We start from the raw sequence: 23,322 nt of genomic DNA on the forward strand, positions 1-23,322 counted from the left end.
CACTGTTTCGAATGCTAACTTTCTAGCATTTGTGGCACAAATCTAATGCCAGTCAATGGTACCTATATTAGCATTTTCACACTTTATGTCCAAATCACCCTAAAGTATGAAACAATTGATTGTGTAACTCAATGATGATTTGGATATGAAGTGTGAAAATGCTAATAAAGGAACCATTGACTTGCATTGGATTTGTGCAACAAATGCAAAAAATTGAAGTGGTTAGGTAAACAAACCAAAGCATGGGTTGCTGTCATACATTGTCCATAAACTGCTTACAGGCTAAGGAAACCAATATGTAGAAAAATATACTACCTAATTAGCAGGAACATCGCCATCTAGTGGTTTGAACCGGTTTTATCAGAATGTAGGATGGGACATAAACCTAACAACTTTAATGACTAATTTCCATGAACAGGGGAGAAAAAGTCACCAAATTCACTGAGAATACATTACATAGAATGAAGAAACAATACGCTGAACCGCAGATCCATACAATTTGTCAAACATAAAGAACTGTATGCTCATTGGTGTGGGGGGTCCGTGGGTGGCTTTTTGGCATGTCTTCCTCATGTCTTACTTATTGTTAGAAAAAAATTGGTCCAAATCGGATGTTAGTGTAACAGTTTAGCTTCCGTCCCTCTCCTCGCCCCTACCTGGGCTCGAACCAGGGACCCTCTGCACACATCGCAACAGCCAGCCTCGAAGCATCGTTACCCATCGCTCCACAAAAGCCGCACCCTTGCAGAGCAAGGGGAACAACTACTTCAAGGTCTCAGAGCGAGTGACATCACCGATTGAAATGCTATTTGCGCGCAGCCCGCTAACTAGCTAGCCATTTCACATCGGTTACATTAGGTAGTATATTTATTGATTACTATAAATTAAAATGCCCAATTTGAGTGCAATCAATTAGCTTAATTTCTCAGAGATAAAATTATATTTAAACAAAATTATGTTGCAGGAATGATAAGATTATCTTTTTCTAATTACAGAAATTATTTTAGAACAATCTGAGATGGTGGGTGTCATGGTAATGAAATGGAACGACCCTGAACCTTTAAAGGACAGGAGTGATACATTGGAGAACAGAAGCATAATGATGTTGTTGACAGTGTCATGTTAATATGCTGCCTACTTGAAGATTGACTGGAAGAGAGCTTTTTCTTTATGAAAATTGAATATTTTGACCTCAGCACAGTTATGTTTTCAATGGATGTAGTTGTTCTTGAGGGAATCCTGGGAATGTTCTAACAGGCCTATTTTTAGTTTTATTTGTTAATATCCTGGGAAAGAAACTTGATGTTAAGGGGTCAGTTAACAACATGTTCAGTAATCCATGAATAGGCCAAGATAATGTGTCGATATGATTTTCAGTGGCTAGGATGAGTCAGTGATAACATCAGATACCTCAATGACTCAAACAACATTGGGTTGTTGTCTGAGAAATTACAGGCTTTAATAATTTTAATCTTGGCTTTAAAAAAGACTGGTTGATGTTTATTGTCATGAGTCTTGTTCTGGAGGCAGAACTGAGTGATTATTTTTTTTTCTGCCTAGGCCAGCAGCAAAGTCAAAATTGGCTATATTGTAAACATTTATGAAAACAAAAATGAGACTGTCTTAATTTAAGGCGTTAGGGTTAGCAGTGTGGTTAAGGTTAGGTTTAAAATCTGAATGTATGACTTTGTGGCTGTGCTAGCTAGTGACCCCTGCAGAGCTACCTCCAGAACAAGATTCATGACCAAAAAACGCTAACCTGGGGTTAGGGTTAGGGTTAGAAAGTTAGAAAGGGGTTAGGGTTAGAAAGTCGGGCTGTGATGGTCTTGGAATTTGAGGTTACGGCCAAGCCATTGTACATTGGCCAGGCCAATGTACACGGCCACAAACAACCGGTGTGGGGAGGATTGGCGCAGATCAGACTCAAAAGAAACATGGCTTTTCTCTGCAACTTCACTATTACCAATAGACTGAAAATATGAGGATATAAGCTATGCATCCTATAGGATGAATCATTTAAGGAGCTTGGCTATGTTTCATTTAGTTGTACCCCATTTAATAAGAGAGGAAATTGGCACCTGTTATTCCTCACACATATGCTGACCTTGCAACAAGACACTTTTTTTTTTGTCTGATTAGAGTCCAGACAGGCTATTCCTATTTTAGGAAACTTTCTGAATGGACATAGAGAATTTGTGAGCGCATACGTGCACACCCACCTACTTAAAAGGACCAATCAAGCAGATGTATTTTTTTTTTTTTGCCTTTTACATTTGCCTATAGCACAGGTTGTCGCCTAGATTCATTTTAGGAGGTCTATAATATGTAGTCTATTATATAGGCTATACGAATGATGCGTTTTAATATATTAATTATCTTCTAACTGACACATCTCTCTGCCTTCTTCAGTGTTCCTTTCTTGCGCAATTCATGCATCTCCACTGGCCAATCTATTCCCCCTCTCTCTAGCTCTTGAACGAGTAGCCTATATATACAGTACCAGTCAAAAGTTTGGACACACCTACTCATTCAAGGGTTTTTCTTTATTTGCACTATTTTCTACATTGTAGAATAATAGTGAATACATCAAAACTGTGAAATAGCACATGGAATCATGTAACCAAAAAAGTGTTAAACAAATCCAAATGTATGTTTTATATTTGAGATTCTTCAAAGTAGCCACCCTTTGCCTTGATGACAGCGTTGCACACTCTTGGCATTTTTTCAACCGACTTCATGAGGTCGTCACCTAGAATGCATTTCAATTAACAGGTGTGCCTTGTTAAGTTACTTGTGGAATTTCTTTCCACTTAATGCATTTGAGCCAGTCAGTTGCGTTGTGACAAGGTAGGGGTAGTATACAGAAGATAGCCCTATTTGGAAAAGGACCATGTCCATATTATGGCAAGAACAGCTCAAATAAGCAAAGTGAAATGACAGTCCATCATTACTTTAAGACATGAAGGTCAATCAATGTGGAAAATTTCAAGAACTTTGAAATCGCAAAAACCAGCTAGCGCTATGATGAAACTGGCTCTCATGAGGACTGCCACAGGAAAAGATGAATGGAATATCTACATAGGCGTACAGAGGCGCGTTATCAGCAACCATCACTCCTGTGTTCCAATAGCACTTTGTGTTAGCTAATCCAAGTTTATCCTTTTAAAAGGTTAATTGATCATTAGAAAACCATTTTGCAATTATGTTAGCACATCTGAAAACTGTTCTGATTTTAAAGAAGCAATTCTTTAGACTAGTTGAGTATCTGGAGCATCTGGAGCATTTGTGGGTTCGATTACAGCCTCAACAATTAGTTATCATTGTTTTAGTTTACAATGGAGCCCCTAGTTCCACTCATTATACCCCTATCTCCTTTGCCCCACCTCCCACGCATGCATGCGGTGACCTCACCCATTATAACCAGCTTATCCAGAGATACAATCTCTCTTATCATCAGTCAGTGCCTGGGCTTACCTCCGCTGTACCCGCACCCCACCACACCCCTGTCTGCACATTATGCCCTGAATATATTCTACCACGCCCAGAAATCTGCTCCTTTTATTCTTTGTCCCCAAAGCTCTAGGCGACCAGTTTTGATAGACTTTAGCTGTACCCTCATCCTACTCCTCCTCTGTTCCTCGGGTGATGTGGAGTAAAACCCAGGCCCTGCGTGTCCCCAGGCACCCTCATTTGTTGACTTCTGTGATCGGAAAAACCTTGGTTTCATGCATGTCAACATCAGAAGCCTCCTCCCTAAGTTTGTTTTACTCACTGCTTTAGCACACTCCGCCAACCCTGATGTTCTTGCCGTGTCTGAATCCTGGCTTAGGAAGGCCACCAACAATTCTGAGATTTCCATACCCAGCTACAACATTTTCCGTCAAGATAGAACTGCCAAAGGGGGAGGAGTATGACAGAACTTTGCAGGCTTACTTTCCAGGTCTATACCCAAACAGTTTCCACTTCTAACTTCAAAAAATGAACCTCTCCAGAAATAAGTCTCTCAATGTTGTTGCCTGCTATCGACCCCCCCCCCCCCCCATCTAGCTTCAGAGTTCGTTCTGTTAGGTGACCTAAACTGGGATATGCTTAACACCCCGGCAGTCCTACAATCTAAGCTAGATGCCCTCAATCTCACACAAATCATCAAGGACCCCACCAGGTACAACCCTAAATCCGTAAACATGTAAACATGGGCACCCTCACAGACATTATCCTGACCAACTTGCTGTCCAAATACACATCCGCTGTTTTCAATCAGGATCTCAGCGATCACTGCCTCATTGCCTGTATCCGCTATGGGTCCGCGGCCAAATTACCATCCCCCTACACTGTCAAACGCTCCCTATAACACTTCTGCGAGCAGGCCTTTCTAATCGACCTGGCCCGGGTATCCTGGAAGGATATTGACCTCATCACGTCGGTCGAGGATGCCTGGTCATTCTTTAAAAGTAATTTCCTCACCATCTTAGAAAAGAATGCCCCGTTCAAAAAATGCAGAACTAGGAACAGATATAGCCCTTGATTCACTCCAGACCTCACTGCCCTTGACCAGCACAAAAACATCCTGTGGCGGACTGGAATAGCATCGAATAGTCCCCACGATATGCAACTGTTCAGGGAAGTCAGGAAAGCAAAGGCTAGCTTTTTCAAGCAGAAATTCGCATCCTGTAGCTCTAACACCAAAAAGTTTTGGGACACTGTAAATTCCATGGAGAATAAGAGCACCTCCTCCCAGCTGCCCACTGCACTGAGGCTAGGTAACACGGTCACCACTGATAAATCCATGATGATCGATTTCTCAACGGCTGGCCAAAGCCTTCCTCCTGGCTACTCCAACCCCGGCCAACAGCTCTGCCTCCCCCGCAGCTACTCGCCCAAGCCTCCCCAGCTTCTCCTTCACCCAAATCCAGACAGCAGATGTTCTGAAAGAGCTGCAAAACCTGGACCTGTACAAATCAGCTGGGCTAGACAATCTGGACCCTCTCTTTCTAAAACTATCTGCCGCCATTGTTGTAACCCCTATTACCAGCCTGTTCAAACTCCCTTTCATATCGTCCGAGATCCCTAAAGATTGGAAAGCTGCCGCTGTCATCCCCCTCTTCAAAGGGTGTGACACCCTAGACCCAAACTGTTACAGACCTATATCCATCCTTCCCTGCCCTACCTATCTAAAGTCTTTGAAAGCCAAGTTAATAAACAGATCACTGACCATTTCAAATCCCACCACACCTTCTCCGCTGTGCAATACGGTTTTTGAGCTGGTCACAGGTGCACCTCAGCCATGCTCAAGGTACTAAACAATATCATAACCGCCATCGATAAAAGACAGTACTGTGCGCCGTCTTCATCGACCTGGCCAAGGCTTTCGACTCTGTCAGTCACCTTTTTCTGATCGGCAGACTCAATAGCCTTGGTTTTTCTAATGACTGCCTCGCCTGGTTCACAAACTACTTTTTCGATAGAGTTCAGTGTGTCAAATCGGAGGGCATGATGCCCGGACCTTTGGCTGTCTCTATGGGGGTACCACAGGGTTCAATTCTCGGGCCGACTCTTTTCTCTGTATATATCAATGATGTCGCTCTTGCTGCGGGAGATTCCCTGATCCACCTCTACGCAGACGACACCATTCTGTATACATCTGGCCCTTCCTTGGACACTGTGCTAACTAACCTCCAAATGCCATACAACACTCCTTCCGTGGCCTCCAACTGCTCTTAAACGCTAGTAAAACCAAATGCATGCTTTTCAACCGTTCGCTGCCCGCACCCACCCGCCCGACTAGCATCATCACCCTGGACAGTTCCAACCTAGAATATGTGGACAACTATAAATACCTAGGTGTCTGGCTAGACTGTAAACTCTTCTTCCAGACTCATATTAAACATCTCCAATCCAAAATCAAATCTAGAATCGGCTTTCTATTTCGCAACAAAGCCTCCTTCACTCACGCCGCAAAACTTACCCTAGTAAAACTGACTATCCTACCGATCCTCGACTTCGGCGATGTCATCTACAAAATGGCTTCCAACACTCTACTCAGCATACTGGATGCAGTCTATCACAGTGCCATCCGTTTTGTTACCAAATCACCTTATACCACCCACCACTGCGACCTGTATGCTCTAGTCGGCTGGCCCTCGCTACATATTCGTCGCCAGACCCACTGGCTCCAGGTGATCTATAAGTCTATGCTAGGTAAGGCTCCGCCTTATCTCAGTTCACTGGTCACGATAACAACACCCACCCGTAGCACACGTTCCAGCAGGTATATCTCACTGATCATCCCAAAAGCCAACACCTCGTTTGGCCGCCTTTCCATTCCAGTTCTCTGCTGCCAGTGACTGGAACGAATTGCAAAAATTGCTGAAGTTGGAGACTTATTTCCTTCACCAACTTTAAACATCAACTATCTGAGCAGCTAACTGATCACTACAGCTGTACATAGTCCATCTGTAAATAGCCCACCCAATCTACCTACCTCATCCCCATACTGTTTTTATTTGATGTACTTTTCTGCTCTTTTGCACACCAGTATCTCTACTTGCACATCATCATCTGCTCATTTATCACTCCAGTGTTAATCTGCTAAATTGTCATTATTAGCTCCTATGGCCTATTTATTGCCTACCTCCTCATGCCTTTTGCAAACACTGTATATAGACTTTTTCCTACTGTCATTGACTGTTTTTGTGTTATTGGCTTGTTTATTGTTTACTCCATGTGTAACTCTGTTGTTGTCTGTGTCTTGCTTTGTCTGCTTTGCTTTATCTTGGCCAGGTCGCAGTTGCAAATGAGAACTTGAGAACTTGTTCTCAACTAGCTTACCTGGTTAAATAAAGGTGAAATAAATAAAAAACAGCCTCAACATGGCCAGAAACAAAGGACTTTCTTCTGAAACTCATCAGTCTGTTCTTGTTCTGAGAAATGAAGGCTACTGCATGCGAGAAATTGCTAAGAAACTGAAGATCTCGTACAACTCTGTACTGGGGCGGCAGGTAGCCTAGTGGTTAGAGCATTGGACTAGTAACCGAAAGGTTGCAAGATCGAATCCCCGAGCTGACAAGGTAAAAATCTGTCGTTCTGCCCCTGAACAAGGCAGTTAAACCACTGTTCCTAGGCCAGTTAAACCACTGTTCCTAGGCCTTCATTGAAAATAAGAATTTCTTCTTAATTTACTTGCGTAGTTAAATAAAGGTATAAAATAAAACTCCCTTCACAGAACAGCGCTAACTGTCTCTAACCAGAATAGAAAGAGGAGTGGGAGGCCCTGGTGCACAACTGAGCAAGAAGACAAGTACATTAGTGTCTAGTTTGAGAAACAGACGCCTCACAAGTCCTCAACTGGCAGCTTCATTAAATAGTACCCACAAAACACCAGTCTCAACATCAGCAGTGAAGAGATGACTCTGGGATGCTGGCCTTCTTGACAGAGTTGCAAAGAGAAAGCCATATCTCTGACTGGCCAATAAAAATAGAAGATAGGCAAAATAGCACAAACTGGACAGAGGAAGATTGGAAAAAATTGTTGTGGACAGACTAATCTAAGTTTGAGGTGTCTGGATCCCAAAGAACATTCGTGGGATGCATAACAAATGAAAAGATGCTGGAGGAGTGCTTGACGCCATCTGTCATGATGGAGGCAATGTGATGGTCTGGGGGTGCTTTGGGGGTGGTAAAGTGGGATAATTGTACAGGGTAAAAGGTATCTTGAAGAAGGAAGACTATCACTCCATTTTGCAACGCCATGCCATACCCTGTGGAATGCGCTTAATTAGAGGCAATTTCCTCCTACAACAGGACAATGACCCAAAGCACAGCTACAAACTATGCAATAACTTTTTTGGGAAGAACAGTCAGCTGGTATTCTGTCTGTAATGGCGTAGCCAGCACAGTCACTGGATCTCAACCCTATTGAGCTGTTGTGGGAGCAGCTTGTCCGTATGGTACTTAAGAAGTGCCCATCAAGCCAATCCAATTTGTGGGAGGTGCTTCAGGACGCATGGGGTGAAATCTCTTCAGATTACTTAAACAAATTGACAACTAGAATGCCAAATGTCTGCAAGGCTGTAATTGCTGCAAATGGAAGATTCTTTGACGAAAGACAAGTTTGAAGGACACTAATTATTTCAATTAAAAATCATTATTTATAACCTTGTCAACATCTTGACTATATTTCCTATTCATTTTGCTACTCATTTTATGTATGTTTTCATGGAAAACAAGGACATTTCTAAGTGACCCCAAACCTTTGAACTGTAGTGTATTTTGACATTTATTTCGAGCTGTTTGGAAAACGATATACTAGGCCTATTCGAGGAGAAAAGCATCGATCAAACCTCTTGCCTGCTCAATGAATATAACATGGACTACAAGTTTGAATGGCGGGAGCGACATGTAGCCTAGCTCTGGTGGGATGTGATTACATAGGCTAAATTGATACCTTGCTGCACTGATGCATTGCAAACGTAAAAAACAGGCAGAGAGAAATTAATGAATTGATTCACACAACGAACCCATAGACCTGTCAGCGTCAGTGTCAGTGGTAGTATCCCAGGTAGATGGGTTTGATTTTTGCATCTGTTAACCAGTTTTGAATAAATAATTGATGATATTTCACAACTGGTGTGAACCTGCGTCATAAACAAGACGTGTTCTCTTATTCTTTTTCTTCCTAGTTATTTGGAAAAAAATAATGGACTTGGTGAGAAAGGGCCTTTACTGAAAATGGGCCTTTTACAAGATTAAATCATGACCGGAGCGTTTGATTCTTATTAAAGAGAGAGTCCAGACAGGCTACTTTGGAAAACATTCTGAATGGACATATAGGCCTATAGAGATAATCAGCGAACTCACACACGCACTCCCCAGTAAAAGGACCCGTCAATCAAAGCCACCAGAGTATGTCAGACACAAGCAAATATTTATCCTTTCCTTAAAACATATTAAAAAACCTAGACCTACCTTTGGTTTCTGAAAGTAGGGTAGACGATAATAGACAAGCAAAGTATAAAGGGGAAACATCTCTATGTACATTTCATCTTCATACTATCACAATCATTAAAATAGAAGCAAACACACAAAACATATTCATATCCTATATATTGTTGATTAGGCTATACATTTAATGAAAGATTCCACATCAAATTATACCATGCCAGGTTGGACAGGATTGGTGCGTTGTCCATTTGACACATTAGTGCATTATAGGCTTCAGAGCCAGAACAACCTTGTCGACTGCTGTTGCATAATTAATGAATAGTCAGACATATCCACCCTTTTTTTAAAAGACAGATTTATTTAATAGCAAGCAATGAAAATGTGTGTTGTATAAAACAAAGTCCACATATCAAACCATTAAAAAAAATATATATATATATTTTTTTTACTATGGTAAAAATGGCAATAAGGTGCCATAGCCAATCGGCTAGCACTTCTACACCCACATGCATCTAGTGGATTCGCTGCTCGAGCATCGAACGACAGTTAGAAAAAAGAGATGTAGACAGACTAAATTAACAAAACAATTGCTTATAATCCTGAGTAAACACTGAGCTATTAGTTCAAGTTTATCTTCCTGAAAATTAAGTAAATACAAATAAATAAATGAATATAGGCCAATTTAAACGTTTTTTTAATTTTCTTGGCGGTCTTCATCCATAACTGTCAGTTTTTCAATTACCATCACAGCCCTAATTGAATGTGTCAACAGTTGAGTACGTAGGTGAGCTTTAGATTTGTTTTTTTTTTTTGGTTTGGAGAACTTGAGTTTTAGACTAGCCTAGCTATAGTGAATAGTCTGATTGTACTGTGGCGCATGGACAGCAGTAGCCCTGTCTCTGACTTCCAGCACTCTTAGGATGTTTGCCACTTCCCTTCTCTCCCCTGCCTGTTTCAAGTGACTTGCCGGAGCTGTGATGTAAGCAGACAACTCTGTGAATGACCTCAGTGGCCAGGATTCCAGAGCAACATGCACCAGTGTTCGAACGTCACTGCGTTCCAATGCTGAAATAACTCTATAAAAATGCAGACTGGCTGATCCCAGTGTAAGCATAAGCAAAGTAAACTACATTTTGAGTAAAGTCATTATAATAAATAAAAAAATGTAATAGCCTAGGTGACATTCTCGCTTAAGTTGGTTGACGGCTGAAGATCTGTGATTCTGGGGAATAATTGGACTTTTATGCTATTTAGCCATTTTTGTTAAATGAGTAGCTACCCCATGTTTAGCCCAGCGTTTCCCAAACTCTGTGCACGTTTAGATTTTTGCCCGAACACTACACAGCTGAATCAAATTATCAAAACGTAATGATTTGGGCAAAAACCAAAACGTCCACCCCTTGGGGTCCCAAGGACTGAGTTTGGCCACAGTGGAATGGGCAGAATGGCAAGGTATGGTAGAACGATTATGCCTTTTAGTTCTTGCATGTGGACTGAGCTGCCAAATGTAGTTCTATTTAGGCTGAAAGACTGGTTGTCATGGCTGCCTCTCATAGGGCACTCAGGGTCACCGTAGCAGCTGTCTACAATTTCTTCAATTAGGCTAGTAAACACTCAGAACAAGAACAATTACAATTTCCAGTTATGGGAACACATGTTGTTAAAGTAGCCTAGCTTTCAGATTCTAGGCCTATGCGTTTAGTTTGTGTAACTCCATCCAATTGCCGTCCCTGAATCTCAAACAGCACCATATGGATTAGGATTAGTTAGTAAGGATTTGTGGTGCCCTGCCTAAATCCTTTGGAAAAAGTGCATTAACCAGAGAAAGGGTATTGCGCATAAGCCTATTAAAGTTTGACTGAAGACCGAGGAAAGGGTTTATCTGTTAGTAACTGATATTGACAGGAATATTCATCCATTCTCATATTCAATTCATCCAAGCCTCATTTGAGGAAGAACGTATAGGCTTTGAAGTGAATTACTACAATAACATCTAGCTGTAGTTTAGGCTTAATACAGATTTATTTTAGAATCCCTCTCTTCTAACAATGCATTGTTTTGTTATTTACCTACCCAAATTATCAGTTTAAACAATGGTTTAAATAAAGGGAATGAAACTGAACCAATCACATTTCTGCCAGCTTGTTGTCTGTAGTTTGTCCTCAGTAATTCACATGTTGTCCATAGAGGAGCTATTTGCCCATATGGCCTTCTGTTTTTAGACAGAGTTGTATTCCAATTCATAGAAGACCAGTGGTCGATGAACTCCCTAAGTATGAATGCAGAAAAGGGCAGGTATCTACAGATCATCCACCCTTTCCTTCGACACAGACTAGTTGGCTGCAAGACAACATTCTGGGATTACAGGCGTTACCTGAAAACACAGGAAGTCCCCATCCTGTTTTTGATCTAATTCCAGGTCTTTGAAGGATAAGCTTAAATGTTTTTGTCTTAGTTCTGATATCAAATGAACAGCCTACAGTAAGTTGGCCTATACCTGGGCAGCATTGCACATTTCCGAGATAAATCCACCATTTGCTTCTGAATCACCTTTTCTTTGTCCTCCATCGGTGTCAATGCAAGTGAAAACTCAAAGGTTCCGGTTTGTCACACACCACACAGAGTGCTGTCTGCGTCAATGATAGATGTCATGTGGCTATGACATTAAGGGTTTGACTGAGGTAAAAATGTTATGAAAGATCCCTCTATGTAAAGCTGCAACGTGAGCAGTGTTTAGGGTGAAGTGTACAAGAGAAGCGTTAGTATCCCAGGATCTACCTAATCAAACTACTGCATGGAAGCCTCAATCCTTTGCCCTGATTCATCTCACAGTTCCAAAGGTGTTTGAAACAGACAGGAGAGATGAAATGGCTCTCGACCCATTCATTCAATACAGCCTGTCATATAAATTAATCATCCAGTCAGTTATTACATTTTGTCTTTAACAATGACTGAATAACTGTCTACCCACTTACTCTCCATTCTGTGCATTCAATGCATTTAAATTAAAAACAACCTCCTTGTATCCTAGAACCTAAGCTGTCATATTGCTGCAATATGGATATACAATTGACATATATGATATTGGTATCACCTGCTGGTCAAAAGTAGTGCATTATAAAATGTATAGGGTGCCATACTGCCACTTGGGACCTAAGGTTGAATCAGGGTAGCATTTGACATGTTAGTCAATTAGCAGATGCTCGTATCCAGAGCGACTTAGTTAGTGAACTCATCTGAAGACGGCTAGGTGGGACAACCACATATCTCAGTCATACTAAAGTAAATTTTTCCTCAATCAAGTAGTTATCAGCAAAGTCACTGCTAGTAGGGCCACCACACAATATGTCACAAAATACATTTCTATCTCGGTCTACATTACCGGTCAAAAGTTTTAACACTTACTCATTCAAGGGTTTTTCTTTGATTCTACAATCAATCAATCAAATTTATTCATAAAGCCCTTTTTACATCAGCTGATGTCACAAAGTGCTGTACAGAAACCCAACCTAAAACCCCAAACAGCAAGCAATGCAGATGTAGAAGCACGGTGGCTAGGAAAAACTCCCTAGAAATACAGGAACTTAGGAAGAAACCTAGAGAGGAACCAGACTCTGAGGGGTGGCCAGTCCTCTTCTGGCTGTGCCGGGTGGAGATTATAACAGAACATGGCCAAGATGTTCAAACGTTCATAGATGACCAGCAGGGTCAGATAATAATAATCACAGTGGTTGTAGAGGGTGCAACAGGTCAGCACCACAGGAGAAAATGTCAGTTGGATTTTCAAAGCCCATCATTAGTGAAGACATCAAAACCATGAAATAACACACATGGAATCATGTTGTAACCAAAAAGTGTTAAACAAATCAAAATATATTTGGGATTCTTCAAATTATTTCATTGAATTGAATCCCCGAGCTGACAAGGTAGAAATCTGTCGTTCTGCCCCTGAACAAGGCAGTTAACCCACCGTTCCTAGACTGTCATTGAAAATAAGAACGTGTTCTTAACTGACTTGCTTCATTAAATAAAGGTTACAAAAAATGCTGACTACCGATTTGTTATGAAAACTTGAAATCGGCCCTAATTAATCGGCCATTCCGATTAATCGGTTGACCTCTAATCCTACTACTGATGAAAGAAACTCATAGCTAAGAATACATCCACATCTTCCTTTTCCACTACTTTGTGCATGTTTTGTTGAAAAAATTACAAGCCCAGGCACTGCTAAATATTATGACATGATATAATCCGCCTGGAAACATTTCCTCTTTGTGAGTTATTTACGCTGACTGTTTCATTCTAAGCATAAAATTACTGATGATGTTTTTTCAATTGTACATCACCCCTCGGTGCTCTGCAAGGCGAAGGAGGCTTGTCAAGACCGAGTGAGGCAGAAATAAATGGCTGTTGAAAATCCTGCTTAAGGGTCAGGAGTGCAGGGAAGGGTGGCTCAATTCAGTTTGTTCAGTAGCAGCAGGCAACTTGGCAACTGAAGCGCTTAAGGATATTTGGCAGTGTATTAGAGCACCATCTGATCGTATGGTAGGAGCCTGTTCAACAGGGCCAGGTGATAACCTCTACGGCTGTCTGCAGCTTTTCTGATCAAATCAAATTTATTTATATATCCCATCTTACATCAGCTGATATCTCAAAGTGCTGTACAGAAACCCAGCCTAAAACCCCAAACAGCGAGCAATGCAGGTGTAGAAGCAATAGATTCATTTTGAATTGGGCCTGTGGGAGTCTGCCTTGTCTTTTTCAGCTTATTCACACATGACACACCATACAGGGATGTATAAGCCTAGTGTCTACATGGAGGATTGGATCTGTCATCTTGTGACCTAATCTGTTTAGGGCTAGAGGATCCCTATCATCAAAAAAATGTTCAGTACCCTGTCCTTGTCAAGTCACCATCCCATTTGAAATACAAATTTGTCTGAACCTCTTATTTCTTTGTCCCCTCCTCCTGCCGCTCATTCCAAATTCATGAATATAAAATTGTATTTGATAACATAATATAGTTCTAACATTTATTGGTAGACCGCTAATAGGCTAGATATGAACCTCTGCTTCATTGTGAGGATAGAAACCCTCCTCTCTAGGAGAGAGGAGACATGGTTCATTGGTCATCTTCAACAAAGGAGAGAAATGCTCCCTGAACTGGAAGATCAGTCCTCTCTCCATTGCCAAGCCAAGGTCAGTGCTGCAAAAGTTGTGCTATCTAGAAACAAGAGGCAAACACAACTGAATAGCACCATAATGGGTTTGAAATGTTTTTTTTTTTGTGTGTGCAGAAGAGTGATGGGGAGATTAGGGGCTCGATTCAATCCGTATCGCAGAAGTTCAGCACTACAGCTTGATTATAAATGTAAAGGCAATGATCCAGCGTTCCCGGGAAACGCTGCATATGTCAGCTCAATCTGAAATGACCTTTACATTTCAATCGCGCTATAGCACTGAACTTCCACGACATGGATTGAATCGAGTCCTAAGCCTACGTCTAGCATTGTATGACCAACCACCCTACAGTTGCTCAGCAGAGCGGAGGAGGAAATGGAAAGTTCCCTGTTTTCATCCGTCCCACCCCAGCTTGCTGCATGTGGCAGCCATGCTGTCATGAGGGGGTTGGGATGGGGGACAGAGGCAGGATATCCCCTCCGAAACAAAACAAGAAACTAACCTGTGCTGTTCAAAAATAAATGTTAGTCTATTTCAGGCTTTTGTCCCCCTGGTGAGTGGAAAAACACATGGGTTAGGAACTAAGGCTGCTCATGTGTTAAGAGGATGACTTCAGCTAGTTTTGTGTACCGATTGAGTTGGTTTTCTCAGACCACTTAAAAAAAAAAAAGCTGTTGAATTCCAGTGGTGGGATAATCATTATACGCAACTATTTAGGGTTATTATAACAGCATCAAACCATTTTTCCTCTCATGAAGGGAAATAATTGAACGACTCTTGGCTGGTTGTGGTGTCAAATACCATAACCCTGGAACATTGAACACTGCCAGACACAGTTCCCTAGTCGTTATAGTTCTGCCCGCCAGCTCCAGACAGAGGCTGTCTCCCAAATGGCAACCTATTTCCTTATATAGTGCATTAAATAGGGAATAGGGTGCCATTTGGAACACAGACGCCGTAGTATTTTGAGGGGAACTTTTCAAGACCGTGTCCCCATAAACTTAGGGTCCTATAAAATCATTTTTTTTTTGGTTTTGTTTTTCCAGCTTTCCGATTTATCATTCTGTCAGGTAGGTATAGGCTACTTTGTAGTTAACATTTAATTGGGAAGGGTTTTGGGAATGCCTTAACAACTACCAGAAGACAGTTGTCATACATTTGCATCATCGCTAACGCCTACACAAAGTGGTGGACAAACGGGGGCTTTCCTGTGCTGTTGCCTCTTCAGAAAGTTGAAAGAAAATACAAATCTCTCACTGACGCATTTTGTCATGTCTTTTGATAATCGAAAGCAAATTCATTAATTTTCTAATAAATTCAATACATTTAGTTGATTTCCTACTAAGTTCAGTACATCTTTGAAATCTGTTTTAATGTCTGGATTCTGTGATTCCACATATTTTATAGGGCCCTATAAACCCCCCCTCCTTCCTCCCTTCATGGTCTGATTTATTGCCCTCTTAATGGCAAAGTGCTATTTTTAGATCAGGGGGATGTTCATGCTCTCTTATGTCCTGAGTCCAGTCCTGATTTCCGCCAGGACAGGGACAAATAAAGACGACAAAGTGGCCATTGGAAAAAGCCATTCCGGAGGCCCAATGTCATTTTTCCTGTGCTCGGGATCGGAGACACTATGTTCCCATACGTCACAGTGGCAGCAGCCAGAGCCTCCGGAAGACGAGTTATGGGACTGGAATAGTAAGTCGGTCTGTAACCGTTATCAGGCAACAACTGTCAACAGAACAGGTTGCTGTCGCTCACTAGAGATTCTCACGCTACCCCTCACGCTGTCTCTCTCTCTCTCTCGCTTCCATTCTATTAACTTCCTGCCACTGCTCTTATACCCATTTTTAGAGGGGTTATTTTTATGCCTGCCATTGTCATTGCCCTGTGGTGTTGAGCATTGGAGGTAAATGATTTCTCTCACTCATATTCCAGGTGTTGATAGTAAGTAATGAGGTTCGAATGTGTGCTGTCCAAACCAAAGGCTATCTGAACACTTGCCATTACAGATATCTTGCTCGATTGGTTATGTCTGGGGTGAGCTCTACTAACTTGAAAAGATGATGTGATGCTTCTTTGTGCTTACATTTTCACATCCTTTGCCAGCCTATGCAAATTGAGTGACTCTCCATGGAAACGAGTTCAACGTGAATAGAAGTGCTTGTAGCCTATGTGTAAGGGAAAGAGGGCTACCTAGTCAGTTGTACACCTTAATGCGTTCCACTGAAATGTGTTTTCCGCACTTAACCCAACCTTTCTGAATTGCGTGGGGGGGGGGGCTCCGTAATCGAAATCCACATCTTCGGCGCTCGGATAACGGTGGGTTAACGGCCTTGCTCAGGGGCAGAAGGACAGATATTTACCTTGTCAGCTCGGGGATTCGATCCAGCAACCTTTCTGTTACTGGCCCAATGTTCTAGGCTATTAGAAAGTGATTAGCTATTAAGGTAGGTTTTTGATGATCTTTAGGCCTATATATACACTGAGTGCACAAAGCATTATGCTCTTTCCATAACAGACTGACTAGGTGACCTCAAATCAAACTATTTGTCACATGCGCCAAATACATCAAGTGTAGACCTTACCATGGAATGCTTACTTACAAACCCTTAACCAACAGTGTAGTTCAAGAAGAGTTTAAGAAAATGTTTACCAAATAAACTAAAGTACAAAAATAAGTAACACAATAACAAAACAATAAAGAGGCTATGTACAGGGGGTAACGAGTCAGTGTACGGGGTTACAGGTTAGTTGAGGTAATTTATACATACAGTGGGGCAAAAAAGTATTTAGTCAGCCACCAATTGTGCAAGTTCTCCCACTTAAAAAGATGAGGCCTGTAATTTTCATCATAGGTACACTTAAACTATGACAGACAAAATGAGAAGAAAAATCCAGAAAATCACATTGTAGGATTTTTAATGAATTTATTTGCAAATTATGGTGGAAAATAAGTATTTGGTCAATAACAAAAGTTTATCTCAATACTTTGTTATATACCCTTTGTTGGCAATGAAAGAGGTCAAACTTTTCTGTAAGTCTTCACAAAGTTTTCAACAACTGTTGCTGGTATTTTGGCACATTCCTCCATGCAGATCCCCTCTAGAGCAGTGATGTTTTGGGGTTGTTGCTGGGCAGCACGGACTTTCAACTCCCTCCAAAGATTTTCTATGGGGTTGAGATCTGGAGACTGGCTAGGCCACTCCAGGACCTTGAAATGCTTCTTACGAAGCCACTCCTCGTTGCCTGGGTGGTGTGTTTGGGATCATTGTCATGCTGAAAAACCCAGCCACGTTTAATCTTCAATGCCCTTGCTGGTGGAAGGAGGTTTTCACTCAAAATCTCACAATACATGGCCCCATTCATTATTTCCTTTACACGGATCAGTCATCCTGGTCCCTTTGCAGAAAAACAGCCCCAAAGCATGATGTTTCCACCCCCATGCTTCACAGTAGGTATTGTGTTCTTTGAATGCAACTCAGCATTCTTTGTCCTCCAAACACAACGAGTTGAGTTTTTACCAAAAAGTTATATTTTGGTTTCATCTGACCATATGACATTCTCCCAATCTTCTTCTGGATCATCCAAATGTTCTCTAGCAAACTTCAGACGGGCCTGGACATGTACTGGCTTAAGCAGGGGGATTACGTCTGGCACTGCAGGATTTGAGTCCCTGGCGGCGTAGTGTGTTACTGATGGTAGGCTTTATTACTTTGGTCCCGGCTCTCTGCAGGTCATCCACTAGGTCCCCCCCCGTGTGGTTCTGGGATTTTTACTCACAGTTCTTGTGATCATTTTGACCCCACGGGGTGAGATCTTGCGTGGAGCCCCAGGCTGAGGGAGATTACCAGTGATCTTGTATGTCTTCCATTTCCTAATAATTGCTCCCACAGTTGATTTCTTCAAACCAAGCTGCTTACCTATTGCAGATTCAGTCTTCCCAGCCTGGTGCAGGTCTACAATTTTGTTTCTGGTGTCCTTTGACAGCTCTTTGGTCTTGGCCATAGTGGAGTTTGGAGTGTGACTGTTTGAGGTTGTGGGCAGGTGTCTTTTTATACTGATAACAAGTTCAAACAGGTGGCATTAATACAGGTAACGAGTGGAGGACAGAGGAGCCTGATAAAGAAGTTGTTACAGGTCTGTGAGAGCCAGAAATCGTGCTTGTTTGTAGGTGACCAAATACTTATTTTCCACAATAATTTGCAAATAAATTCATAAAAAATCCCACAATGTGATTTTCTGGATTTTTTTTCTTAATTTTCTCTGTCATAGTTGAACATTGATGAAAATTACAGGCCTCTCATCTTTTTAAGTGGGAGAACTTGCACAATTGGTGGCTGACTAAATACTTTTTTGCCCCACTGTATAGGTGGGGGTGAACTGACTATGCATAGATAATAAACAAACAGCAAGTAGCAGCATTGTACAGGGGCGGGGTCAATGTAATAGTCCGGTGGCCATTTGATTAATTGTTCAGCAGTCTTATGGCTTGGGGGTAGAAGCTGTTAAGGAGCATTTTGGACCTAGACTTGGTGCTCCGGTACTGCTTCCCATGCGGGAGCAGAGAAAACAATCTATGATTTGGGTGACAGGAGTTTGACAATTTTATGTACTTTCCTCTCACACCGCCTATTATATAGGTCCTGGATGGCAGGAAGCTTGGCCCTTAAAGCATTTCTCCTGCTGGGAACAATAAACGGCCACTCTAAAATGTGCAGTTTTGTCACACAACACAATGTCACAGATGTCTCAAGTTTTGAGGGAGCTTGCAATTGGCAGAGCTGTTGCCAGAGAATTGAATGTTAATTTCTCTACCCTAAGCTGCCTCCAATGTCGTTTTAGAGAATTTGGTAGTACGTCCAACCGGCCTCACAACCTCAGACCATGTGTATGGCGTTGTGTGGGCGAGCGGTTTGCTAATGTCAACAGAGAACCTCACCACCACAATGCGGTAATGGTATGGCAGGCATAAGCTATGGACAACGAACACAATTTATCGATGCCAATTTATATATACCAGAGGACCGTGACGAGATCCTGAGGCCCTTTTGTGAGGCACATTTTTTAAATTTTTTAAGATATCTGTGACCAATCTGCATTCCCAGTCATGTGAAAATCCATAGATTAGGGACTGATTTCTTCATATAAATGTAGCATTTATATTTGTGTTCAGTATATATATTTACTTAGGAACATCGCTGCTTTGGTAGCACAGGCCATGAATAAAATATCCCAAAAATACCAAACTGTTCTCCAGCTCATTCCACCTATATAATGTATATTTGCAGTCCTGTTGTTCAAAGCTGTTTTTACAGGATAGTCTCAGACCATCACTGTCAGGGAAGGAGGGGCTGTGACACCCACAGGAGTCTCTGACAGAGAGGCTGCTGGGTCCTCCCCCCTCAAGTACACAGGAAGCAGTGATGAGGAAATTGTCCATCTCTTACCACTGACTCTTTAAATTCTCACATTCACACTTTGAACACATCCCTAGTGGGACTCCCCTGCTCTGCATCTTAGGCTTTTGGTTTCTCAGCACAGCAGTCAGCACTGACCTAGATGTGATGAATAATGGTGACTGTTGCTCAGCTTTGCCACCTGGTTACCGCCTTATTGCACGACACAAGCATGTGGGTCACATGGACTCCGTGCCCCGACCCTATTCCCTATATGGTGCACTCCTTTTGACAAGGGCACATAAGGCTCTGGTCAAAAGTAGTGCACAAAGGAAATAGTGAGCCATTTGAGACAGCCATGCTTTTCTTTCTTTTAAAACTAAAGCAGTCTTGCTGTGGTGGTTTTTAAGTTGCGCTGGATCCTGCCATCTCTGTCCCTGATAGTGATGCGCACTCTAATAAGCCCTGATGACCAAGGCAAAATGAGGTGCTATGGCCTGTAGCCAGCATAGCCCCCAGTGGGACAACTCTCCCATTTCCTCTCTGATCACAGAGGACTGGGGCCCAGCTAGGGCACCGCATTTAAGACGACCCATGCATATTTATGACACTGTGCCATTCCGTTAGAGCAGCCTCCATGTTTTCTGAGGAAAAAAAAATACAATAATTTTATATTTTTTATTGTTTGACATAAACGACTGTAAAAACACCAGCAAATACATTTTGGAAATCTCTTCCAAAGTATTCCCATACATAATAGAGATGTACAGTATGTGATTGTATACAAATGTAAGCAAGGTTTGGAATGATTATGTTTTAGTCAAATCTGATATCTGTTTGGGCTTCTTGCGGTCAATTTGCAGTCTAAAAATATTTTGTAATTACGTTCCATCCTCCTGACCATCCGCTCAACAAGAAATCTGCCCATTTAATTTTCAGGACCACTTCACTGTGGAGTTGCCAGTTCTACACTTTTCACTCTCAACTTGATGAGCATGTGGGTGTATGTGGTTCTTCAGCAGCCATTGACAGACTGTCCTCATCATGCATACTGTTATGTCCCCGGTGTTAATGGCACCCCCTCTGGGTGACAATCCATTCATTTTGTCTAAATTACTTACTAAGTCTGCTCTTCATTTTTTTATTACTTAAATGTCAAAAGGCATGATCATTTTTTTGTTCTAACTCTCAAGTGGTGCTTTGGTTATTTGTGCCAGACAACTGAAAACCACTCTGGAGGTTTTCTTTACACTTACATTTGAAATGTGTGATGGACTCCAGTGAATGGCAGAAGAAAAACATTTAAATTACACCATTATTTTTTTGTAGCACAGAGATTGCAGAAATATGTTGCTTATGTATGCTCTCTAGACTGTTGCGTTAATATTGTAAGTTACACAATGTACATTTTAATGGCACATCCAATGATTTGAGAAATCTCGCCAAGCCCTTGAGTGTTTGACGTCTATGAACAGTTCATATGCGTATCATGGGGCCGTAATGACGATAAAGAAACAGTCCTTTCAATTTTTTTAACGAGCACAAAGACCGGGCTAAAAAAATAAATAATCGTAACTGTTTATACGGAAAACCACAACCTGAGGCCTACAGTATAGTAGCATCTGATTGGACAGGCCTTAAGGAAGCTTACTTATACGTCTGACACCCCACTTCCTCCCAGGAAGGCCACTATCAGCCAGTGAGCAAGATACTGAACTCGCAGACCTTCGACTTATTACTCAACTATAGTTTGAGTGGAACCTGTGGTCTACCTTTTTATTAAATAGATTTTCTACTCAAGGGTTTGGCGCATTACTACTACTCAAAGAAATGGTCGCTGTTGTAAGTTAAAAGATCTCACAGCTGTCAACCAACCATCAGGTTGAGCAGCCATTCGCTGGCTTTAATCTGTGTTTTTGCTCACGCAAGATTTGATCTACTGACTCATTGTTTGGATTTGATAATGAGTCTACCGAGAGAGTCTCCAGACCACAGCAGACATTTAAGTCAGAGACCTACTCAGTCTCAATTTGGCATGGATGGTTCTTACCACTGGCACCATTACAGAAAACCCTGGCCGAAGCAGCTTTCCCAGTCCACTCCAGAGAAGCCACTGGACGGTTACGACTGGAGGATTTCTGCCAGGTTGGACAGTAGAGCTCACAGTGCACTGGAACCTATCCACTTCAGGGTGTTGAGTCTCCCCGGAAGGAAGACCACCTCCAGCAGTACTACTGGACCTGCGGAGCAGCACAGTGGACAGGAGAGGCTGCGGTCACTGCGCTCCCTGATTCCCTACCACAGGTCTGTATCAGAGCCAGGGGCTGGCAGCAGTACAGATAAGACTGCAGTCAGGAAGGGGCTCTCAGACGGGGAGGATCAAAATGGCCCCTTTGTCCACGGCCTGTTCTCCTCTGTATCGCGGAGGATCAGTAGGATTCTCAACATCAAGGATGAGACTGACCCTGAGAACCAAGTGCCTGGTAGGAGAGCGCTCCATCTCTCTCTCTCTGTGCGTGTGTGCGTGTGTGCAAGAGAGTAAGAGACCTTCCTTCTGAAGGCACATCTCATTTGAGTTTACTCTACAGTTTATTTTGAGTGGTGTGTTTTTATTTAAGCCCAATACATTACATGAGTAACATGTAACAAAATGATTAGATGACCTAAAGTGTTTTAAAAGGGTTTGCAATTAATTTGAAATTGAAATAGCCTAACTGCTGCACCAAGTATGGCTGCACAATTAATCAAATTCACATTGAAATCACAATGTTGACATTGTCAGTATCCATATTGCAAGCGATCCATATCGCACGCAATATTTTTGAAACGCCACCCGCTGCGTGTAACGTCCGTTTTTATACTTTACTTATAGTTTTCTTCTCTTGCAGCTGCTTCCCACACACTCCAACTCCCGCCCCGTCACTCAAGCGGCGCAGTTCCTCCTCCCCTCTGTTATATCCTCTTTACAGTGCAGTCGGAAAGTATTCAGACTCCTTCCCTTATTCCACATTTTATTACGTTACAGCCTAAAATGGAGTAAATATACATTTTTTTAAATCATCAATCGACACAATACCCCATAATAACAAAGGGAAACAGGTTTTTAGAAATGTTGGCAAATTTATAAAAAATAATCAAAATAACTTACAGTTGAAGTCAGATGTTTACATGCACCTTAGCCAAATACATTTAAACTAAGTTTTTCACAATTCCTGACATTTAATCTTAGTAAAAATTCCCTCTCTTAGGTCTGTTAGGATCACCACTTTATTTTAAGAATGTGAAATGTCAGAATAATAGTATAGAGTGGTTTATTTAAGCTTTTATTTCATCACATTCCCAGTGGGTCAGAAGTTTACATGCACTCAATTAGTATTTGTTAGCATTGCCTTTTAAATTGTATAACTTGGGTCAAATGTTTCGGGTAGCCTTCCACAAGCTTCCCACAATAAGTTGGGTGAATTTTGGCACATTCCTCCTGACAGAGCTGGTGTAACTGAGTCAGGTTTGTAGGCCTCCTTGCTCGCACATGCTTTTTCAGTTCTGCCCACAAATGTTCTATAGGATTTCAATGTGTCAGGGCTTTGTGATGGCTACTCCAATACCTTGACTTTGTTGTCCTTAAACCATTTTGCGACAACTTTGGATGTATGCTTGGGGTCATTGTCCATTTGGAAGACCCATTTGCGACCAAGCTTTAACTTTAACGGATGTCTTGAGATGTTGCTTCAATATATCCACATCAATTTCCATCCTCATGACGCTATCTATTTTGTGAAGTGCACCAGTCCCTCCTACAGCA

At 41.8% G+C, this 23,322-nt stretch overlaps 1 protein-coding gene across 6 annotated transcripts in view; it reads left to right on the forward strand.

The window, feature by feature from the left end:
* Nucleotides 1-23,322, forward strand: part of rasal2 (RAS protein activator like 2) — a 90,876-nt gene that overhangs the window by 3,203 nt on the left and 64,351 nt on the right. For 2 of the 6 annotated variants that reach the window (XM_020462623.2, XM_020462624.2), the window contains exon 1: nucleotides 21,219-22,003. The exons of 2 other annotated variants lie outside the window; for them this stretch is intronic. In XM_020462623.2, coding sequence (XP_020318212.1) covers nucleotides 21,484-22,003 — 520 coding nt within the window. In that variant the 5' untranslated portion in view covers nucleotides 21,219-21,483. Of the gene's footprint in view, nucleotides 1-15,662; nucleotides 15,820-21,199; nucleotides 22,004-23,322 lie in introns of those variants that run through there. 2 more of the 6 variants (XM_020462627.2, XM_020462625.2) reach the window with 2 other exon arrangements.

Source organism: Oncorhynchus kisutch, linkage group LG27, assembly GCF_002021735.2.
Source record: "Oncorhynchus kisutch isolate 150728-3 linkage group LG27, Okis_V2, whole genome shotgun sequence".
Lineage (NCBI taxonomy): Eukaryota > Metazoa > Chordata > Actinopteri > Salmoniformes > Salmonidae > Oncorhynchus > Oncorhynchus kisutch.